We start from the raw sequence: 20,268 nt of genomic DNA, 5'->3' as shown, positions 1-20,268 counted from the left end.
TGCAGTGTAACTGTGCCCTGCTCCAGCACTAGCGCCATCTATAATGCCATACACACATCCTAGAGTGAGCGCTATGTAGTGTAGCTGTGCCCTGCTCCAGCACTCGCGCCATCTATAATGCCATACACACATCCTAGAGTGAGCGCTATGTAGTGTAGCTGTGCCCTGCTCCAGCACTAGCGCCATCTATAATGCCATACACACATCCTAGAGTGAGCACGATGCAGTGTAACTGTGCCCTGCTCCAGCACTAGCGCCATCTATAATGCCATACACACATCCTAGAGTGAGCACGATGCAGTGTAACTGTGCCCTGCGCCAGTACTAGCGCCATCTATAATGCCATACACACATCCTAGAGTGCGCACTATGTAGTGTAGCTGTGCCCTGCTCCAGCACTAACGCCATCTATAATGCCATACACACATCCTGGAGTGAGCACTATGTAGTGTAGCTGTGCCCTGCTCCAGCACTAACGCCATCTATAATGCCATACACACATCCTGGAGTGAGCACTATGTAGTGTAGCTGTGCCCTGCTCCAGCACTAGCGCCATCTATAATGCCATACACACGTCCTAGAGTGAGCACTATGTAGTGTAGCTGTGCCCTGCTCCAGCACTAGCGCCATCTATAATGCCATACACACATCCTAGAGTGAGCGCTATGTAGTGTAGCTGTGCCCTACTCCAGCACTAGCGCCATCTATAATGCCATACACACATCCTAGAGTGAGCACTATGTAGTGTAGCTGTGCCCTACTCCAGCACTAGCGCCATCTATAATGCCATACACACATCCTAGAGTGAGCACTATGTAGTGTAGCTGTGCCCTGCTCCAGCACTAGCGCCATCTATAATGCCATACACACATCCCATAGTGAGCACTATGTAGTGTAGCTGTGCCCTGCTCCAGCACTAGCCCCATCTATAATGCCATACACACATCCTAGAGTGAGCACTATGTAGTGTAGCTGTGCCCTGCTCCAGCACTAGCGCCATCTATAATGCCATACACACATCCTAGAGTGAGCACTATGCAGTGTAACTGTGCCCTGCGCCAGTACTAGCACCATCTATAATGCCATACACAGGTCCTAGAGTGAGCACTATGTAGTGTAGCTGTGCCCTGCTCCAGCAGTAGCGCCATCTATAATGCCATACACACATCCTAGAGTGAGCGCTATGTAGTGTAGCTGTGCCCTACTCCAGCACTAGCGCCATCTATAATGCCATACACACATCCTAGAGTGAGCACTATGTAGTGTAGCTGTGCCCTACTCCAGCACTAGCGCCATCTATAATGCCATACACACATCCTAGAGTGAGCACTATGTAGTGTAGCTGTGCCCTGCTCCAGCACTAGCGCCATCTATAATGCCATACACACATCCCAGAGTGAGCACTATGTAGTGTAGCTGTGCCCTGCTCCAGCACTAGCCCCATCTATAATGCCATACACACATCCTAGAGTGAGCACTTTGTAGTGTAGCTGTGCCCTGCTCCAGCACTAACGCCATCTATAATGCCATACACACATCCTACAGTGAGCACTATGTAGTGTAGCTGTGCCCTGCTCCAGCACTAGCGCCATCTATAATGCCATACACACGTCCTAGAGTGAGCACTATGTAGTGTAGCTGTGCCCTACTCCAGCACTAGCGCCATCTATAATGCCATACACACATCCTAGAGTGAGCACTATGTAGTGTAGCTGTACCCTGCTCCAGCACTAGCGCCATCTATAATGCCATACACACATCCTAGAGTGCGCACTATGTAGTGTAGCTGTGCCCTGCTCCAGCACTAGCGCCATCTATAATGCCATACACACATCCTAGAGTGAGCACGATGCAGTGTAACTGTGCCCTGCTCCAGCACTAGCGCCATCTATAATGCCATACACACATCCTAGAGTGAGCACGATGCAGTGTAACTGTGCCCTGCTCCAGCACTAACGCCATCTATAATGCCATACACACATCCTGGAGTGAGCACTATGTAGTGTAGCTGTGCCCTGCTCCAGCACTAGCGCCATCTATAATGCCATACACACATCCTAGAGTGAGCACTATGTAGTGTAGCTGTGCCCTGCTCCAGCACTAACGCCATCTATAATGCCATACACACATCCTGGAGTGAGCACTATGTAGTGTAGCTGTGCCCTGCTCCAGCACTCGCGCCATCTATAATGCCATACACACATCCTGGAGTGAGCACTATGTAGTGTAGCTGTGCCCTGCTCCAGCACTAACGCCATCTATAATGCCATACACACATCCTGGAGTGAGCACTATGTAGTGTAGCTGTGCCCTGCTCCAGCACTAGCGCCATCTATAATGCCATACACACATCCTAGAGTGAGCACTATGTAGTGTAGCTGTGCCCTGCTCCAGCACTAACGCCATCTATAATGCCATACACACATCCTGGAGTGAGCACTATGTAGTGTAGCTGTGCCCTGCTCCAGCACTAGCGCCATCTATAATGCCATACACACATCCTGGAGTGAGCACTATGTAGTGTAGCTGTGCCCTGCTCCAGCACTAGCGCCATCTATAATGCCATACACACATCCTAGAGTGAGCACTATGCAGTGTAACTGTGCCCTGCGCCAGTACTAGCGCCATCTATAATGCCATACACACGTCCTAGAGTGAGCACTATGTAGTGTAGCTGTGCCCTGCTCCAGCACTAGCGCCATCTATAATGCCATACACACATCCTAGAGTGAGCGCTATGTAGTGTAGCTGTGCCCTACTCCAGCACTAGCGCCATCTATAATGCCATACACACATCCTAGAGTGAGCACTATGTAGTGTAGCTGTGCCCTACTCCAGCACTAGCGCCATCTATAATGCCATACACACATCCTAGAGTGAGCACTATGTAGTGTAGCTGTGCCCTGCTCCAGCACTAGCGCCATCTATAATGCCATACACACATCCCAGAGTGAGCACTATGTAGTGTAGTTGTGCCCTGCTCCAGCACTAGCCCCATCTATAATGCCATACACACATCCTAGAGTGAGCACTTTGTAGTGTAGCTGTGCCCTGCTCCAGCACTAACGCCATCTATAATGCCATACACACATCCTACAGTGAGCACTATGTAGTGTAGCTGTGCCCTGCTCCAGCACTAGCGCCATCTATAATGCCATACACACGTCCTAGAGTGAGCACTATGTAGTGTAGCTGTGCCCTACTCCAGCACTAGCGCCATCTATAATGCCATACACACATCCTAGAGTGAGCACTATGTAGTGTAGCTGTACCCTGCTCCAGCACTAGCGCCATCTATAATGCCATACACACATCCTAGAGTGAGCACGATGCAGTGTAACTGTGCCCTGCTCCAGCACTAGCGCCATCTATAATGCCATACACACATCCTAGAGTGAGCACGATGCAGTGTAACTGTGCCCTGCTCCAGCACTAGCGCCATCTATAATGCCATACACACATCCTAGAGTGAGCGCTATGTAGTGTAGCTGTGCCCTGCTCCAGCACTCGCGCCATCTATAATGCCATACACACATCCTAGAGTGAGCGCTATGTAGTGTAGCTGTGCCCTGCTCCAGCACTAGCGCCATCTATAATGCCATACACACATCCTAGAGTGAGCACGATGCAGTGTAACTGTGCCCTGCTCCAGCACTAGCGCCATCTATAATGCCATACACACATCCTAGAGTGAGCACGATGCAGTGTAACTGTGCCCTGCGCCAGTACTAGCGCCATCTATAATGCCATACACACATCCTAGAGTGCGCACTATGTAGTGTAGCTGTGCCCTGCTCCAGCACTAACGCCATCTATAATGCCATACACACATCCTGGAGTGAGCACTATGTAGTGTAGCTGTGCCCTGCTCCAGCACTAACGCCATCTATAATGCCATACACACATCCTAGAGTGAGCACTATGTAGTGTAACTGTGCCCTGCTCCAGCACTAGCGCCATCTATAATGCCATACACACATCCTGGAGTGAGCACTATGTAGTGTAGCTGTGCCCTGCTCCAGCACTAACGCCATCTATAATGCCATACACACATCCTGGAGTGAGCACTATGTAGTGTAGCTGTGCCCTGCTCCAGCACTCGCGCCATCTATAATGCCATACACACATCCTAGAGTGAGCACTATGTAGTGTAGCTGTGCCCTGCTCCAGCACTAACGCCATCTATAATGCCATACACACATCCTGGAGTGAGCACTATGTAGTGTAGCTGTGCCCTGCTCCAGCACTAACGCCATCTATAATGCCATACACACATCCTGGAGTGAGCACTATGTAGTGTAGCTGTGCCCTGCTCCAGCACTAACGCCATCTATAATGCCATACACACATCCTAGAGTGAGCACTATGTAGTGTAGCTGTGCCCTGCTCCAGCACTCGCGCCATCTATAATGCCATACACACATCCTAGAGTGAGCACTATGTAGTGTAGCTGTGCCCTGCGCCAGTACTAGCGCCATCTATAATGCCATACACACATCCTAGAGTGAGCACTATGTAGTGTAGCTGTGCCCTGCGCCAGTACTAGCGCCATCTATAATGCCATACACACATCCTAGAGTGAGCACTATGTAGTGTAGCTGTGCCCTGCGCCAGTACTAGCGCCATCTATAATGCCATACACACATCCTAGAGTGAGCACTATGTAGTGTAGCTGTGCCCTGCTCCAGCAGTAGCGCCATCTATAATGCCACACACACATCCTAGAGTGAGCACTATGTAGTGTAGCTGTGCCCTGCTCCAGCACTAGCTCCATCTATAATGCCTTACACACATCCTACAGTGAGCACTATGTAGTGTAGCTGTGCCCTGCTCCAGCACTAGCGCCATCTATAATGCCATACACACATCCTAGAGTGAGCACTATGTAGTGTAGCTGTGCCCTGCGCCAGTACTAGCGCCATCTATACCAAGAAGTGACAGCAGTGTCCCCCAGTATGGAAGATAGAGATAAACGTAGTGATTGTCACATGATGTGTGTATATGGGGGTCTCTAACCACCGCTGTCCCCTGTACATTACATCAATGTCTCCTCTTACCCAGTGATGTGAGGGGCTGGTGATTCTCCATCATCACGTCCTTGTACAGACCCCTGTGTTCCTCTATATATTCCCCCTCCTGCAAGGAGACATAGACAGAGACATCCTGACACCTTATAGGAACCTGACACACACAATGACAGTCATCACCCAGACACACGTTAGCCAGTAGTGAGCGGTCATTTCCCCTTCTAATAGCTGGTGGCCACCAGCAATGACTGATGACCATCCCCTGTAGTCAGGCGAGCCGGCGGTGACTGATGATCGCCACCTAGGATGTGACAGGATATAATGATTCCCATTGACCTGTGCTCTAATACCGACTGGTGATTATTGTTTCCACATGTCAGGGGTCCATGTACTAAACTGAGATAAGCCTCCACAACGAAAAATCCAGTGAAAATGCTTGTACATATCGCTTCTCTGCATGTACTAAAGCATTTTCACTGACTGTATGTAATCTGCCTGTGCTAAGTACTGTGCCTAATATGGCACTGCCATAGGCTACTATGGCGGTGATATCCCCTCTGCTATTACTAAAACCTCTGATGACTCACCGCTGCCCCTTTCCTCCTGTGCCCGCTTCGTCAGGTTTGGCTGCCGTTAACAGCCCTCCCTGCAGCACAGAGCCGTTATCTGCTGACCTGCAGTGTTCGTTTTTTGTTATCTGATTAAAGTTTTTCTTGTTTGTAAAAAAGAATCCTGCTGGAGTAGGTCAGCTGACGTCACGTGGCTTCGTTCACTGTGTCTTCGAGGCAGGCTGATGCAGCTGTGCAGTGTGTTTCTGGATCCTGGATTGTTTATTTATTTGAGCTCTCTGTTTTTTAGCCCTGGTCAGGATACTCAGTGTAAATTGTGAGTGTTTATTTAATAAAGGTTTTGACTGGCTGTGACTGTGCCTGTTGTGTGGGTGGGCTCTGGGTGATGTCTTTGTGTTGGCAGCAGCAGAACCATCTGTAGACATGACAGGATGATGACCTCTTGTCTGCTATATATCTTTGTTATTGTGCTGCAGTGTCAGTAAAGGGGTTTCTCTCATTGCACCACACCAAGACCACATACATCAGACAGGTCTGACTACTGCTACATATATCTTCAGAAAAAGTTTCATTATATGTCCTCTCTCTTGTCTCATGTCATCTGCCTCTCCCAAACCCACATATCTCTTTCCCTACTCCCCTTCTCTCTCCCTGCCCCCCTGTTTCTATCCCTCTAGGTATACCTCTTCCCCTAACCCCTGTTACACTATTTGCTCCCCTCTGTCTTTCTGCCTTGTGAGCGTTCACCACGCTGCCTGCATTTTGTCAGCCGGCATCCCACTGCCTGTAATCAGACCAGTGGGATGCTGGACGCTGGGCTCCTGATCCCAACTCCTACCCACCCCCCATCTCTTTCTCTTCCACGCCCCCTTAATGTTTCCTTTCAAATCCTAATTGGCCATACACACTGGCAGATACGCCACCGAGCTGCCCGACGGCGGATACAGCCGACGGGCGACCCGGTGACTGGGGCATTGAAGTTTCTTCACTCCCCCCGTCACCCGTCTACATAGTACTGCATGCTAATATGGACGAGATTGTCCATATTGGCCTGCATGCATAAGCGACGGGCCACCAATGATTAACGAGCGCGGGGCCATTCATTAATGAATGAGAACGTTCATATCGTGCATTTTATCTGCCAGTGTGTAGGGCCCTTATGTCCCCATGTCTCTCTCAATCCCCAACCACCAAGTCTTTTGTACTTTTAGCCTCCATGGGGGTCATTCCGTTGTTCGCAGCGCAGCGATCAGGCTAAAAATCTGCATTTCTGCGCATGCGTATGGGCCGCAGTGCGCACGCGCAAAGTAATTTCACACAAAACGATGCATTTTTACACAAGGTCGAGCGACGCTTTTCAGTCGCTCTGCTGACCGGTGAGTGATTGACAGGAAGTGGGTGTTTCTGGGAGGTAACTGAGCGTTTTCCGGGAGTGTGCTAAAAAACGCAGGCGTGTCAGGTGAAAACGCAGGCGTGCCTGGGGAAACGGGGGAGTGGCTGGCCGAACGCAGGGCGTGTTTGTGACGTCAAAGCAGGAACTAAATAGACTGAAAATGATCGCAAGGTAGGAGTAGGTCTGCAGCTACTCAGAAACTGCTTGAAAATATTTTTGCATCAGCGCTGTGATCCTTTCGTTCACACTTCTGCTAAGCTAAGATACACTCCCAGAGGGCGGCGGCCTAGCGTGTGCAATGCTGCTAAAAGCAGCTAGCGAGCCAACAACTCAGAATGACCCCCCATGTCTCTTGGTCCTGCTTCCCTACCAGCCTGTCTCTCAAACTCTTTTTCACTACAGGTATATCTTTCTCCTCACCCTCGGTGTCTCTTTCTTACCCCCTACAGGTTTATCTTTCTCCCCACCCTCTGTCTCTTTCTTACCCCCTACAGGTTTATCTTTCTCCCCACCCTCTGTCTCTTTCTTACCCCCTACAGGTTTATCTTTCTCCCCACCCTCTGTGTCTCTCTCTACCCCTTCGGCTCTCTCGCTACACCTCTATATCTGTCTCCTTATGCCCCATGTGTCTCTCTCCCAACCCTATCTCCACCAGGTCTGTTCCTCACTGCACACCCTTTTTTTCTTCTCATCGCAGGGGATGGACGTGCTTTTGTGTAGGTGGGGAGTTGCTGGTTTCCAGGGGTTTGGTTTGTGAGACCAGTGGCTGGCATCCTGCTGCTTAGAATACCAGCAGCGGAATAACGGCCGCCAGAATGCCATCCGCCTGGCAATTGTTCACAAGGCCCTTGCGGGCACAGTGCTGTGTTACACGTGCCAGTTTATTTTTCATCTCCCTCCAGGGGTGTTGTGGACACCCCCAGTGTGAGAAGTTGTGGTGGCATGCTGGTCCTTCTGGATCCCGGTATCGTGGGCGCCGGGTTTTCGACCGTCAGGATCCTGACTAGCTCCCTTCTCCAGCTCTCGTTGAGATTTCAAGATGGATAGTTATCTAGTAGGTCTCGGGCAGATTTATTAAGCCTGGTGAAGTGATAAAGTGGAAGGTGATAATGCACCAGCCAATCGGCTCCTAACTTCCATGTTACAGGCTGGGTTTTGAAAAATGACAGCTAGGAGCTGACTGGCTGGTGCTTTATCACCTTCCACTTAATCACTTCACCAGGATTAATAAATGGGTCTGTGACTCAAGGTCGACACCACTTTGGTCGACACCACAAATAGGGCAACATGGACAAAAGGTCGACATGAACAAGGTTGACACACACAAAGGTCGACATGATTTTTTTCTGTTTTTTTGGTGTCGTTTTCGCCGTAAAAGTGACTGGGAACCCCCATTAGTGCACCGTGTCCCCTCGCGTGGTTCGCTTCACTCGCCATGCTTTGGGCAAGGTGCCTCACTCCATTACTGCTGCGCTCGCACAGGTGACTATTCCCAATTGTAGTCCAGTAAAGAATGGAAAAGGTTAAAAAAAAAAAAAAGTGAAAAACTCATGTCGACCATGTTTCAGGTCGTCCTTTTGTACATGTCAACCTATCTGTGGTGTTGACCTAAGGTGTGTCGTCCAATGGGTGTCGAGCTAGGTGGTGTCAACCAGGAGTCCCGATACCTTAATAAATCTGCCCCTCAGTTCCTGACTGATTTATTTTTTTGTGTTTTTTTTATGAACAGAGGTGCTTTTAGTTCTGAGATGGGTGAACCAAATTAGAGGCTTTTCAATTATGTCCCGTGTTTTTCTCCCAATATCCCGGTAATAAGAAATTACTTTCCAGGGCTATTTTTTCCATATTATCCTGCAGGGACAGCAGCTCCAATAAGATCCCGTCACTGTGCAGACTAGAATGAAAAATGATATTTCTCTGACGTCCTAGTGGATGCTGGGGACTCCGTAAGGACCATGGGGAATAGCGGCTCCGCAGGAGACTGGGCACAGCTAAGAAAGATTTAGGACTACCTGGTGTGCACTGGCTCCTCCCTCTATGACCCTCCTCCAGACCTCAGTTAGAATTTTGTGCCCGGCTGAGCTGGATGCACACTAGGGGCTCTCCTGAGCTTCTAGTAAAGAAAGTATTTATTAGGTTTTTTATTTTCAGTGAGATCTGCTGGCAACAGACTCACTGCTACGAGGGACTTAGGGGAGAGAAGCGAACCTACCTGCTTGCAGCTAGCTTGGGCTTCTTAGGCTACTGGACACCATTAGCTCCAGAGGGATCGAACACAGGCCCAGCCTCGGTCGTCCGGTCCCGGAGCCGCGCCGCCGCCCCCCTTGCAGAGCCAGAAGCAAGAAGAACGTCCAGGAAATCGGCGGCAGAAGACTCCGGTCTTCATTAAGGTAGCGCACAGCACTGCAGCTGTGCGCCATTGCTCCCTGTGCACACCACATACTCCGGTCACTGATGGGTGCAGGGCGCTGGGGGGGGGGGGGGGGGGGGCGCCATGGGCAGCAATTAGAGTACCTTAAGAGTGGCAAATCACACATAATATAGCCTAATAAGCTATATATGTGTAAAATACCCCTGCTACATTATGATTATAAGAGCGGGAGAAGTCCGCCGAAAAAGGGGCGGGGCTATCTCCCTCAGCACACTGGCGCCATTTTCTCTTCACAGTGCAGCTGGAAGACAGCTCCCCAGGCTCTCCCCTGTAGTTTTCAGGCTCAAAGGGTTAAAAAGAGAGGGGGGGCACTAAATTTAGGCGCAAATATGTGTATTATAGCAGCTATAAGGGAAAAATCACTGTGGGTAGTGTGAATCCCTGCATTATATAGCGCTCTGGTGTGTGCTGGCATACTCTCTCTCTGTCTCCCCAAAGGACTTTGTGGGGTCCTGTCCTCAGTCAGAGCATTCCCTGTGTGTGTGCGGTGTGTCGGTACGGCTGTGTCGACATGTTTGATGAGGAGGCTTATGTGGAGGCGGAGCAGATGCCGATAAATGTGATGTCACCCCCTGCGGGGTCGACACCTGAGTGGATGGACATGTGGAAGGAATTACGTGACAGTGTCAACTCCTTACATGAAAGGTTTGACGACATAGCAGATGTGGGACAGCCGGCTTCTCAGCCCGTGCCTGCCCAGGCATCTCAAAAGCCATCAGGGGCCCTAAAACGCCCACTACCTCAGATGGCAGACACAGATGTCGACACGGATACTGACTCCAGTGTCGACGACGATGAGACTACTGTACATCCCAATAGAGCCACCCGTTACATGATTACGGCAATAAAAAATGTGTTGCACATTTCTGATATTACCCCAGGTACCACAAAAAAAAAAGGGTATTACGATTGGGGAGAAAAAAAGCTTCCAGTGGTTTTTCCCCCATCTGATGAACTAAATGTATGAAGAAGCGTGAGTTTCCCCCGATAAGAAACTGGTAATTTCTAAAAGGTTACTAATGGCGTACCCTTTCCCGCCAGAGGATAGGTCACGTTGGGAGACATCCCCTAGGGTGGATAAAGCGCTTACACGTCTGTCAAAGAAGGTGGCACTACCGTCTCAGCCTGCAGATAGAATGCAGGAGGCTATCCTGAAGTCTGTATATACACACTCAGGCATTATACTGAGACCAGCTATTGCTTCAGCATGAATGTGCAGTGCTGCAGCTGCGTGGTCAGATTCTCTGTACCTTAGACAGGGACACTATATTGCTAACCATAGAGCATATTAAAGACGCAGTCTTATACATGAGAGATGCACAGAGGGATAATTGCCAACTGGCATCTAAAATAAACGCAATGTCCATTTCTGCCAGGAACTCGGCGGTGGACAGGTGATGCTGATTCTAAAAGGCACATGGAAGTTTTGCCTTATAAGGGTGAGGAGTTGTTTGGGGATGGTCTCTCGGACCTCGTTTCAACAGCTACAGCTGGGAAATCAACATTTTGCCCCATGTTCCCTCACAGCCAAAGAAAGCACCGTATTATCAGGTACAGTCCTTTCGGCCCCAGAAAGGCAAGCGGGTTAAAGGCGCGTCCTTTCTGCCCAGAGGCAGAGGGAAAAAGCTGCAGCATACAGCCAGTTCCCAGGAACAAAAGTCCTCCCCCACTTCCTCTAAGTCCACAGCATGACGCTGGGGCTCCACAGGCGGAGCCAGGTACGGTGGGGGCTCGTCTCAAGAATTTCAGCGACCAGTGGGCTCGCTCACGGGTGGATCCCTGGATTCTACAGGTAGTATCTCAGGGGTACAAGCTGGAATTCGAGACGTCTCCCCCTCGCCGTTTCCTCAAATCTGCCTTGCCGACAGCTCCCTCAGACAGGGAGGCAGTGCTGGAGGCAATTCACAAGCTGTAGTCGCAGCAGGTGATAGTCAAGGTACCCCTTCTTCAAGGGACGGGGTTACTATTCCACAATGTTTGTGGTACCGCAACCGGACGGTTCGGTGAGACCCATTTTAAATTTGAAATCCTTGAACACTTATATACGAAGGTTCAAGTTTAAAATGGAATCGCTCAGGGCGGTTATTGCAAGCCTGGACGAAGGGGATTACGTGGTATCACTGGACATCAAGGATGCGTACCTGCATGTCCCCATTTACCCCCCTCACCAGGAGTACCTCAGATTTGTGGTACAGGACTGTCATTACCAATTCCAGACGTTGCCGTTGGTCTGTCCACGGCACCGAGGGTATTTACCAAGGTAATGGCAGAGATGATGATACTCCTTCGAAGGAAGGGAGTTATAATTATCCCGTACTTGGACGATCTCCTTATGAAGGCGAGGTCCAGGGAACAGTTGTTGATCGGAGTAGCACTAGCTGGGGCAGTGCTACAACAGCACGGCTGGATCCTGAACATTCCGAAGTCGCAGCTGGTTCCTACAACGCGTCTACTGTTCCTGGGGATGGTTCTCGACACAGAACAGAAAAAAGTGTTTCTCCCGGAAGAGAAGGCCAAGGAGTTGTCATCTCTAGTCAGAGACCTCCTAAAACCAAAACAGGTGTCGGTGCACCATTGCTCGCGAGTCCTGGGAAAGATGGTGGCTTCTTACGAAGCAATTCCATTCGGAGGGTTCCATGCAAGGATCTTTCAGTGGGATCTGTTGGACAGGTGGTCCGGATCGCATCTTCAGATGCATCGGCTGATAACCCTGTCTCCAAGGGCCAGGGTGTCGCTGTTGTGATGGCTGCAGAATGCTCATCTTCCAGAGGGCCGCAGATTCGGCATACAGGACTGGGTCCTGGTGACCTCGGATGCCAGCCTTCGAAGTTGGGGGGCAGTCACACAGGGAAGAAACTTCCAGGGACAATGGTCAAGTCAGGAGACTTCCCTACACATAAATATTCTGGAACTAAGGGCCATGTGCAATGCCCTAAGTCAGGCAAGACCCCTGCTTCAAAACCAGCCAGTGCTGATCTAGTCAGACAACATCACGGCGGTCGCCCATGTAAACCGATAGGGCGGCACAAGAAGCAGGATGGCAATGGCACAAGGATTCTCCGATGGGCGGAAAATAATGTGTTAGCACTGTTAGCAGTGTTCATTCCCGGAGTGGACAACTGGGAAGTAGACTTTCTCAGCAGACACGACCTCCACCCGGGAGAGTGGGGACTTCATCCAGAAGTCTTCCAAATGATTGTACACCATTGGGAAGGGCCACAGGTGGACATGATGGCGTCCCACCTCAACAAAAAGCTAAAATGTTATTGCGCCAGGTCAAGGGACCCTCAGGCGATAGCGGTGGACGCTCTGGTAACACCGTGGGTGTACCAGTCGGTGTATGTGTTCCTTCCTCTGCCTCTCATACCCAAGGTACTGAGAATAATAAGAAGGAGAGGAGTAAGAACTATACTCGTGGTTCCGGATTGGCCAAGAAGATCTTGGTACCCAGAACTTCAAGAAATGATCTCAGAGGACCCATGGCCTCTGCCGCTCACACAGGACCTGCTGCAGCAGGGGCCCTGTCTGTTCCAAGACTTACCGCGGCTGCGTTTGACGGCATGGCGGTTGAACGCCGGATCCTGAAGGAAAAGGGCATTCCAGAGGAAGTTATCCCTACGCTAATTAAAGCTAGGAAAGAAGTGACCGCAAACCATTATCACCGCATATGGCGGAAATATGTTGCGTGGTGTGAGGCCAGGAAGGCCCCAACGGAGGAATTTCAGCTAGGTCGATTTCTGCACTTCCTACAGTCAGGGGTGACTATGGGCCTAAAATTGGGTTCCATTAAGGCCCAGATTTCGGCTCTATCGATTTTCTTCCAAAAAGAACTGGCTTCACTACCTGAAGTTCAGACGTTTGTTAAGGGAGTGCTGCATATTCAGCCCCCTTTTTGTGCCCCCAGTGGCACCTTGGGATCTCAACGTGGTGTTGGATTTCCTAAAGTCGCATTGGTGAACCACTTAAAACCATGGAACTAAAATATCTCACGTGGAAAGTGGTCATGCTGTTGGCCTTGGCTTCGGCCAGGCGTATGTCAGAATTGGCGGCTTTGTCATGTAAAAGCCCTTATCTGATTTTCCATATGGATAGGGCGGAATTGAGGACTCGTCCCCAATTTCTCCCAAAGGTGGTATCAGCTTTTCACTTGAACCAGCCTATTGTGGTGCCTGCGGCTACTCGTGACTTGGAGGACTCCAAGTTGCTGGACGTAGTCCGGGCCCTAAAAATCTATGTTTCCAGGACAGCTGGAGTCAGAAAGACTGACTCGCTATTTATCCTGCATGCGCCCAACAAGTTGGGTGCGCCTGCTTCAAAGCAGACTATTGCTCGCTGGTTCTGTAGCACGATTCAACTTGCACATTCTGCGGCTGGACTGCCGCATCCTAAATCTGTAAAAGCCCATTCCATGAGGAAGGTGGGCTCTTCTTGGGCGGCTGCCCGAGGGGTCTCGGCTTTACAACTTTGCCGAGCAGCTACTTGGTCGGGGTCAAACACATTTGCTAAATTCTACAAGTTTGATACCCTGGCTGAGGAGGACCTAGAGTTCACTCATTCGGTGCTGCAGAGTCATCCGCACTCTCCCGCCCGTTTGGGAGCTTTGGTATAATCCCCATGGTCCTTACGGAGTTCCCAGCATCCACTAGGACGTCAGAGAAATATCATTTTTCATTCTAGTCTGCACAGTGACAGTGATTTTACTCACCGGTAAATCTATTTCTCGTAGTCCGTAGTGGATGCTGGGCGCCCGTCCCAAGTGCGGATTGTCTGCAATACTTGTATATAATTATTGTTTAACTAAAGGGTTATTGTTGAGCCATCTGTTGAGAGGCTCAGTTATATTTCATACTGTTAACTGGGTATAGTATCACGAGTTATACGGTGTGATTGGTGTGGCTGGTATGAGTCTTACCCGGGATTCAAAATCCTTTCCTTATTGTGTCAGCTCTTCCGGGCACAGTATCCTAACGGAGGTCTGGAGGAGGGTCATAGAGGAGCCAGTGCACACCAGGTAGTCCTAAAGCTTTCTTTAGTTGTGCCCAGTCTCCTGCGGAGCCGCTATTCCCCATGGTCCTTACGGAGTTCCCAGCATCCACTACGGACTACGAGAAATAGATTTACCGGTGAGTAAAATCTTATTTTTATACATACTGGTAATGATAATAATGACCCGCCGAGCAGCTTCCGGGAAACCAAAGTTTTTGGGTTCTGGGGGGAGTATGGTTGCAAAGCTGAAACTTAAAGGAATTGACGGAAGGGCACCACCAGGAGTGGAGCCTGCGGCTTAATTTGACTCAACACGGGAAACCTCACCCGGCCCGGACACGGAAAGGATTGACAGATCGATAGCTCTTTCTCGATTCTGTGGGTGGTGGTGCATGGCCGTTCTTAGTTGGTGGAGCGATTTGTCTAGTTAATTCCGATAACGAACGAGACTCCCGCATGCTAACTAGCTACGCGACCCCCGGCGGTCCGCGTCCAGCTTCTTAGAGGGACAAGTGGCGTTCAGCCACACGAGATCGAGCAATAACAGGTCTGTGATGCCCTTAGATGTCCGGGGCTGCACGCGCGCTACACTGAACGGACCAGCGTGTGTCTACCCTTCGCTGACAGGTGCGGGTAACCCGCTGAACCCCGTTCGTGATAGGGATCGGGGATTGCAATTATTCCCCATGAACGAGGAATTCCCAGTAAGTGCGGGTCATAAGCTCGCGTTGATTAAGTCCCTGCCCTTTGTACACACCGCCCGTCGCTACTACCGATTGGATGGTTTAGTGAGGTCCTCGGATCGGCCCCGCTGGGGTCGGAAACGGCCCTGGCGGAGCGCCGAGAAGACGATCAAACTTGACTATCTAGAGGAAGTAAAAGTCGTAACAAGGTTTCCGTAGGTGAACCTGCGGAAGGATCATTAACGGCTCGGCCGCGGACCGCGGGGTCCAGCCGAGAGAGACGCAGAGCGTGGGGGGCCCGGCCGCGCACCGGCCGGGCCCGAAACGAGGGAGAAAAGACGAGGCGGCGGCGGAGAGAGGGGAGCGGGACGAAGGGGCGGCGCCGAGCCGGACCCGGCGCCCCCGGACGCGGCCTCCGTAGCTACGGAGGGGACAGCCGCGGCCGGTGGCGATGGGGACCCGGGACGGCCGTCCCCGAGTAGGCCCGAACCCGCGCCCCCCCCGGACACTCCCGACGGACGGGGGGCCTCCGCAGCCCCTCCCCGCAACCCCTGGGGCCGCCGGGACGCGCCGTCCGGGCGCCCGGACACCAGGGCCCAAGGGGAGCGTTCTCCCCGACCCCTTTTTTTTCGAAACACCGAGCGCCCCTGCCGACCGTGGAGCGAACGGAAAAAAAAAATGAGAGCCACGACTCTCAGCGGTGGATCACTCGGCTCGCGCGTCGATGAAGAACGCAGCTAGCTGCGAGAATTAGTGTGAATTGCAGGACACATTGATCATCGACACTTCGAACGCACCTTGCGGCCCCGGGTTCCACCCGGGGCTACGCCTGTCAGAGGGTCGCTCCCCCATCGATCGCCCGCCCGCCCGCACTCCGGCGCGCGGCGCGGCTGGGGCCTCGCAGGCGGTCTCCCGTCCCCCCTCTCCCCAGCGGAGACCGGGGGTGCGGCGCGGCCGCCTTCGTCCCCCCAAGGCCAGACCCTACCTCCCGATCCCCCCGTTCCCCGGGGCACGACGGCCTCCCCCACCGAGTGCCGCGCGGTTGCCTGCGGTCGATGCAGGGCTGCCGGCGGCCACGGGCGGAGGAAGCGCGCGCCGGGTCGAGGGGAAGAGGTGGACCCGAGCGAGGCGGCCGGGGCCGAGGGAGAGAGGGCGCGGAGGCGCGGTCAGGGCGGCGGGTCGAACCGCCGCTCCCCCCTGGCCCGGCGGCCCTCCGTCCCTCCCCTCCCCCCTCTCCCGGTCCGCTCTCCCGACTGAGACCTCAGATCAGACGTGGCGACCCGCTGAATTTAAGCATATTACTAAGCGGAGGAAAAGAAACTAACCAGGATTCCCCCAGTATATATAAAATATCATTACCAGTATACCAAAAAGATATTACCAAAAAGTGAAGGTGAGATTGTGTGAATTAGATTGACTGGTGACAAAGGAAGATGCTAAAAGAAAATTCCCATCCCAAATAATAATAATAAATAAATCATCTATGTATCTACCATAGCAGACCAGGTCTTCTATGGTAGATACATAGATGATTTACCAGTCTTCAATCTAATTCACACAATTTCACCTTCACTTTTTCCTATAATCTGAGCCGTGTAGACTTTCTGGATGTGACCCTTGAGACCAGAAATAATCGAATAGTAACATCTAATTATGTCAAATCAGTGAATACCAATTCCTATTTACATTATAAAAGTGCTCACTATGCACCATGGAAAAACAATATACCTAAGGGACAACTTATGCGGCTTAGACGCAACTGTTCCGATATAGACACATTTAAGGTACAGGCTAAGGATCTTTTAGAATCTCTTAAAAATAGAGACGATCCACAATGGCTCTTAAATAAAGCTCTAGAAGAAGTGGTTAGTATGAGTAGACAAGACTTACTTCACTCATCCTTTTTGAAAAAGCTAGATAAATATAACAGAGGGTAGAGAAATGGCTTTCATTTGTAAATATAATAGCTCTGCTAAAGAAATTAAGACAATAATTCAAAGGAATTACAGGGTATTAAAACAAGATAATATTTTAGGGAGCCTTCTACCTAACAAACCACAGGTTATATATCGAAAAAATAGGGCTCTAAAAACTATATTGGCACCCAGCCATTATAAGACTCCTCAGATAAAGAAAAATAGTGAGGGCTCAGATTGGCTAACCAAGAAACCTTTGGGTTTCCACAAATGCGGAAAGAATAGATGCACTATGTGTCAACACATGGAGCGTAAAATTACACATGTTTCGATCCCATTTTCCAATGAAAAATATTATTTAAAATCTTTTTTGAACTGTGACTCCAAGTTCGTGATATATGTGCTAACATGTGGGTGTGGTTTAAGATATGTAGGTAGGACCACGAGACCATTACACACTCAATTTATGGAACATCGACGAAACATAATACGTAAATACATGGCCCACAGTGTTTCACGACATTATTGTAATGCACATGGGAGTAATCCCGCGTGTCTTTCAGTAATCTGTCTTGAACAGATTGCCCCTACAGATAGAGGGGGAGATAGATTCAACAGACTGTGCCGTAGAGAAGTCTACTGGATGTTGAAGTTCAATTCTCTACATCCAGATGGACTCAACGAAGCTATCGAATTGAATTCAGTGCTCTAACTAGAAGTGTCTGTCTCTATATTCATCATTTTTTGAGACCCAAGGTGGTTTATGCACAGAGTGGTGAGATCCAACCAAGAAAGTTTTACATCGATGGGCCCGTAAATGAGGTCCCCGCATTGAATAATATAATGAACTAACCATTTGATAGAAAGAGAAAAATATGAAATATGAAACGTGTATGTATTTATTTAAGTAGGGACTTTATCACTCTATATTTTCCTATAGGAGTTGGGATTTTTTAGAATATATAGTTGCGACTAGAAATGGCATTTAATAACTTTCTGAAAGTGTAGCCATATAGCATTCTATAGTTGGGGGGCGATTTTTGTGAATCAAGTATGTGTAGAATATACTACATCGTTAGAGATCCAAGATTCTTTATATGATTTGAGATCTGTGTTTATAGACTGATAATAAAATATAACCATTTAGGTCATCTGTATTAATTATGTATAGCGTTCTAAATGTTTGTTTTATAGTCTCCATGGTAAAGGTCTTTCTCTGAGACGTGCCCCATGACATCATCAAAAACAGCTTACAGTCATGTGACTTATTTTATTATGTATCCTCTTCCATTATTTATTTTTTTTTTTTAACTTGTGTAGTTTTTTATTAGTTTTTCACAGGGACAAGATAAAAACAACAACATTAAATACAGAACAAAACCAGAACAACAAACAAAAACAGAGAAAAAAAAGATTACAGGAAAAATACAGTAATTAATACCATCTGTGTCACAGTGTCACATGGAAAAAGATAATAAGTGTGACGGCAACATCGCAAATTCAAATATGAAGCCTCTATTAGTCAGAGAATAGTGCCCCAGCTGCAGCCAGACGGGAGGTATTCCACCTATCCCACTTGCTAAAGTAATGGGGTAGGGTCCCTCTAGACCTATGTGTAAACCTCTCGTGTCCTGACACCTCATTTACTAGAGCTCGCCAATTGTACACATTAGGGGAAGAAGTAGCAAACCAGTTACGCGCTATAATCACCTTAGCTAAGGTAGTCAGGCAAAGAACATATTTGTATAATGCCGGGCAGTAGGATTCCTCTAAGTCTAGCGCAAACATACATATAGTAGGAGAGAGGGGGGGGAGCGTAGGTTCAGTGAGCAGAACGTCCGCCCAAACTGCTGCCCAAAAGGCATGTACAGTGGGGCACAGCCATAATAGGTGCCAAAAAGTAGATTCAAGGGCACCACATCTGGGGCAGGTACTATCAGGCCGTAGGCCTGCTTTATACAAAGAAACTGGAGTTCTGTATGTCCTATGCAGAACAAAGAAATAAACCTGCTGATATTTGATACACTGAGTAGAGTATTTAAGTGAGCTCAACACCTGTAGCCACTGGTCGTCTGCAATTGGGCCAATGTCTTGTTCCCATTTGAGTTTAAGTTGGTCAAATATATTCGGACAGATGTGGGCATTCAGACTACTATATAGAATGGAAACTTGGTGTCTTGCACCCAAATTCCTAACCATATCTTTAATCGGGGAGTCAGAAATGGGCGGGGGCGAGGCCCCAAACTGTGCCTGCACTGCATGGCGGAGCTGTAGATAGCGATAAAAGGATCTATTGGATATTTCAAGCTCCTCCTTCAGTTGTGCGAAAGACTTGAGAACACCATTATCATACAGTTGCGAGACTGTGGTAAGGCCCGCCCCAATCCATTTGTTGTCCTGTGAGAGCTGCAACAACTCCCTATATCTTGGATTGAACCAAAGTGGCGTGTCAGAGTCTGTGCCTTGCCATGAATAATAGGAGTGAGCCTGACGCCACACAAGTAGCGATTGACGGAGCAAAGGAGGAAGACCAGCAGTAGAAGAGGCAGAAAGAAGAAACTGGAGAGGGGAGAAATGAGACCCCACACACTCGGCAAAGAATCTCTCAAATGTGAGACTATCCCTACTGAGAATCCAATTAGACAGGTGTGCAAGCTGAGCAGCTATATAATAGGCCCGGAGATTGGGAAAGCCCAAACCTCCATCCGATTTAGCCCTAACCAGAGCTCTCAGGGCAACCCTAGGCGTTTTTTCGCCCCAAACAAAGGAGGAAAGCACACTATCAATGTTAGTGAATATTTTCTTGGGGATATAAGTAGGAGAGTGCTGCAATAGATAAAGATACTTTGGTTGCATCACCATCTTGATAAGGTTAATGCGACCCGTGACAGTAAGGGGAAGCTTCTTCCATACATGAACCCGTCGCTTCAGATCCACAGTGACCTGGTCAATGTTTTGATGTACAAAAGACTTAACATTAGGAGTGATCCAGACACCAAGATACTGAAAGCGAAGGGTCCAGGCCAAGGAGGACACATCTGGCAACGGGTCAGGAAGAATACCAGATATGGGAAAGACATTAGATTTATTCCAGTTGATAGTCAGGCCAGAAGTAAAGGCCAAATGTATCAACAATACCCAGAAGGGAGGTCAGGGAAGCATCAGGGTCTCTGAGGAACAAGAGCATTTCATCGGCATATAATGCAATAACATCCTCATGTCCGTCAATGGTGATGCCCCTAACATCAGGGGACGCTCTGATG

General features: G+C 49.6%; 1 protein-coding gene and 1 non-coding gene across 5 annotated transcripts in view; one reads left to right on the top strand and one right to left on the bottom strand.

Annotated features, from left to right (window-relative positions):
- Positions 1 to 20,268, bottom strand: part of LOC135054694 (zinc finger protein 585A-like) — a 139,550-nt gene that overhangs the window by 105,559 nt on the left and 13,723 nt on the right. Inside the window, exons 1-2 of one of the 4 annotated variants that reach the window (XM_063957960.1) lie at positions 5,615 to 5,714; positions 5,058 to 5,136 (exon numbers count right to left, since the gene is read on the bottom strand). In XM_063957960.1, the coding sequence (XP_063814030.1) occupies positions 5,058 to 5,091 (34 nt within the window). In that variant the 5' untranslated portion in view covers positions 5,092 to 5,136; positions 5,615 to 5,714. Of the gene's footprint in view, positions 1 to 5,057; positions 5,138 to 5,614; positions 5,715 to 20,268 lie in introns of those variants that run through there. The other 3 variants (XM_063957961.1, XM_063957963.1, XM_063957962.1) reach the window with 3 other exon arrangements.
- On the top strand, positions 15,779 to 15,932 carry LOC134898693 (5.8S ribosomal RNA). The gene has a single exon (XR_010172385.1). It is a non-coding gene; the product is annotated as a 5.8S ribosomal RNA (ribosomal RNA).

Source organism: Pseudophryne corroboree, chromosome 3, assembly GCF_028390025.1.
Source record: "Pseudophryne corroboree isolate aPseCor3 chromosome 3, aPseCor3.hap2, whole genome shotgun sequence".
NCBI classification, from domain to species: Eukaryota; Metazoa; Chordata; class Amphibia; order Anura; family Myobatrachidae; genus Pseudophryne; species Pseudophryne corroboree.
Note: the sequence above shows the minus strand (reverse complement) of the source record. Positions and strands in the feature narration are given on the sequence as shown.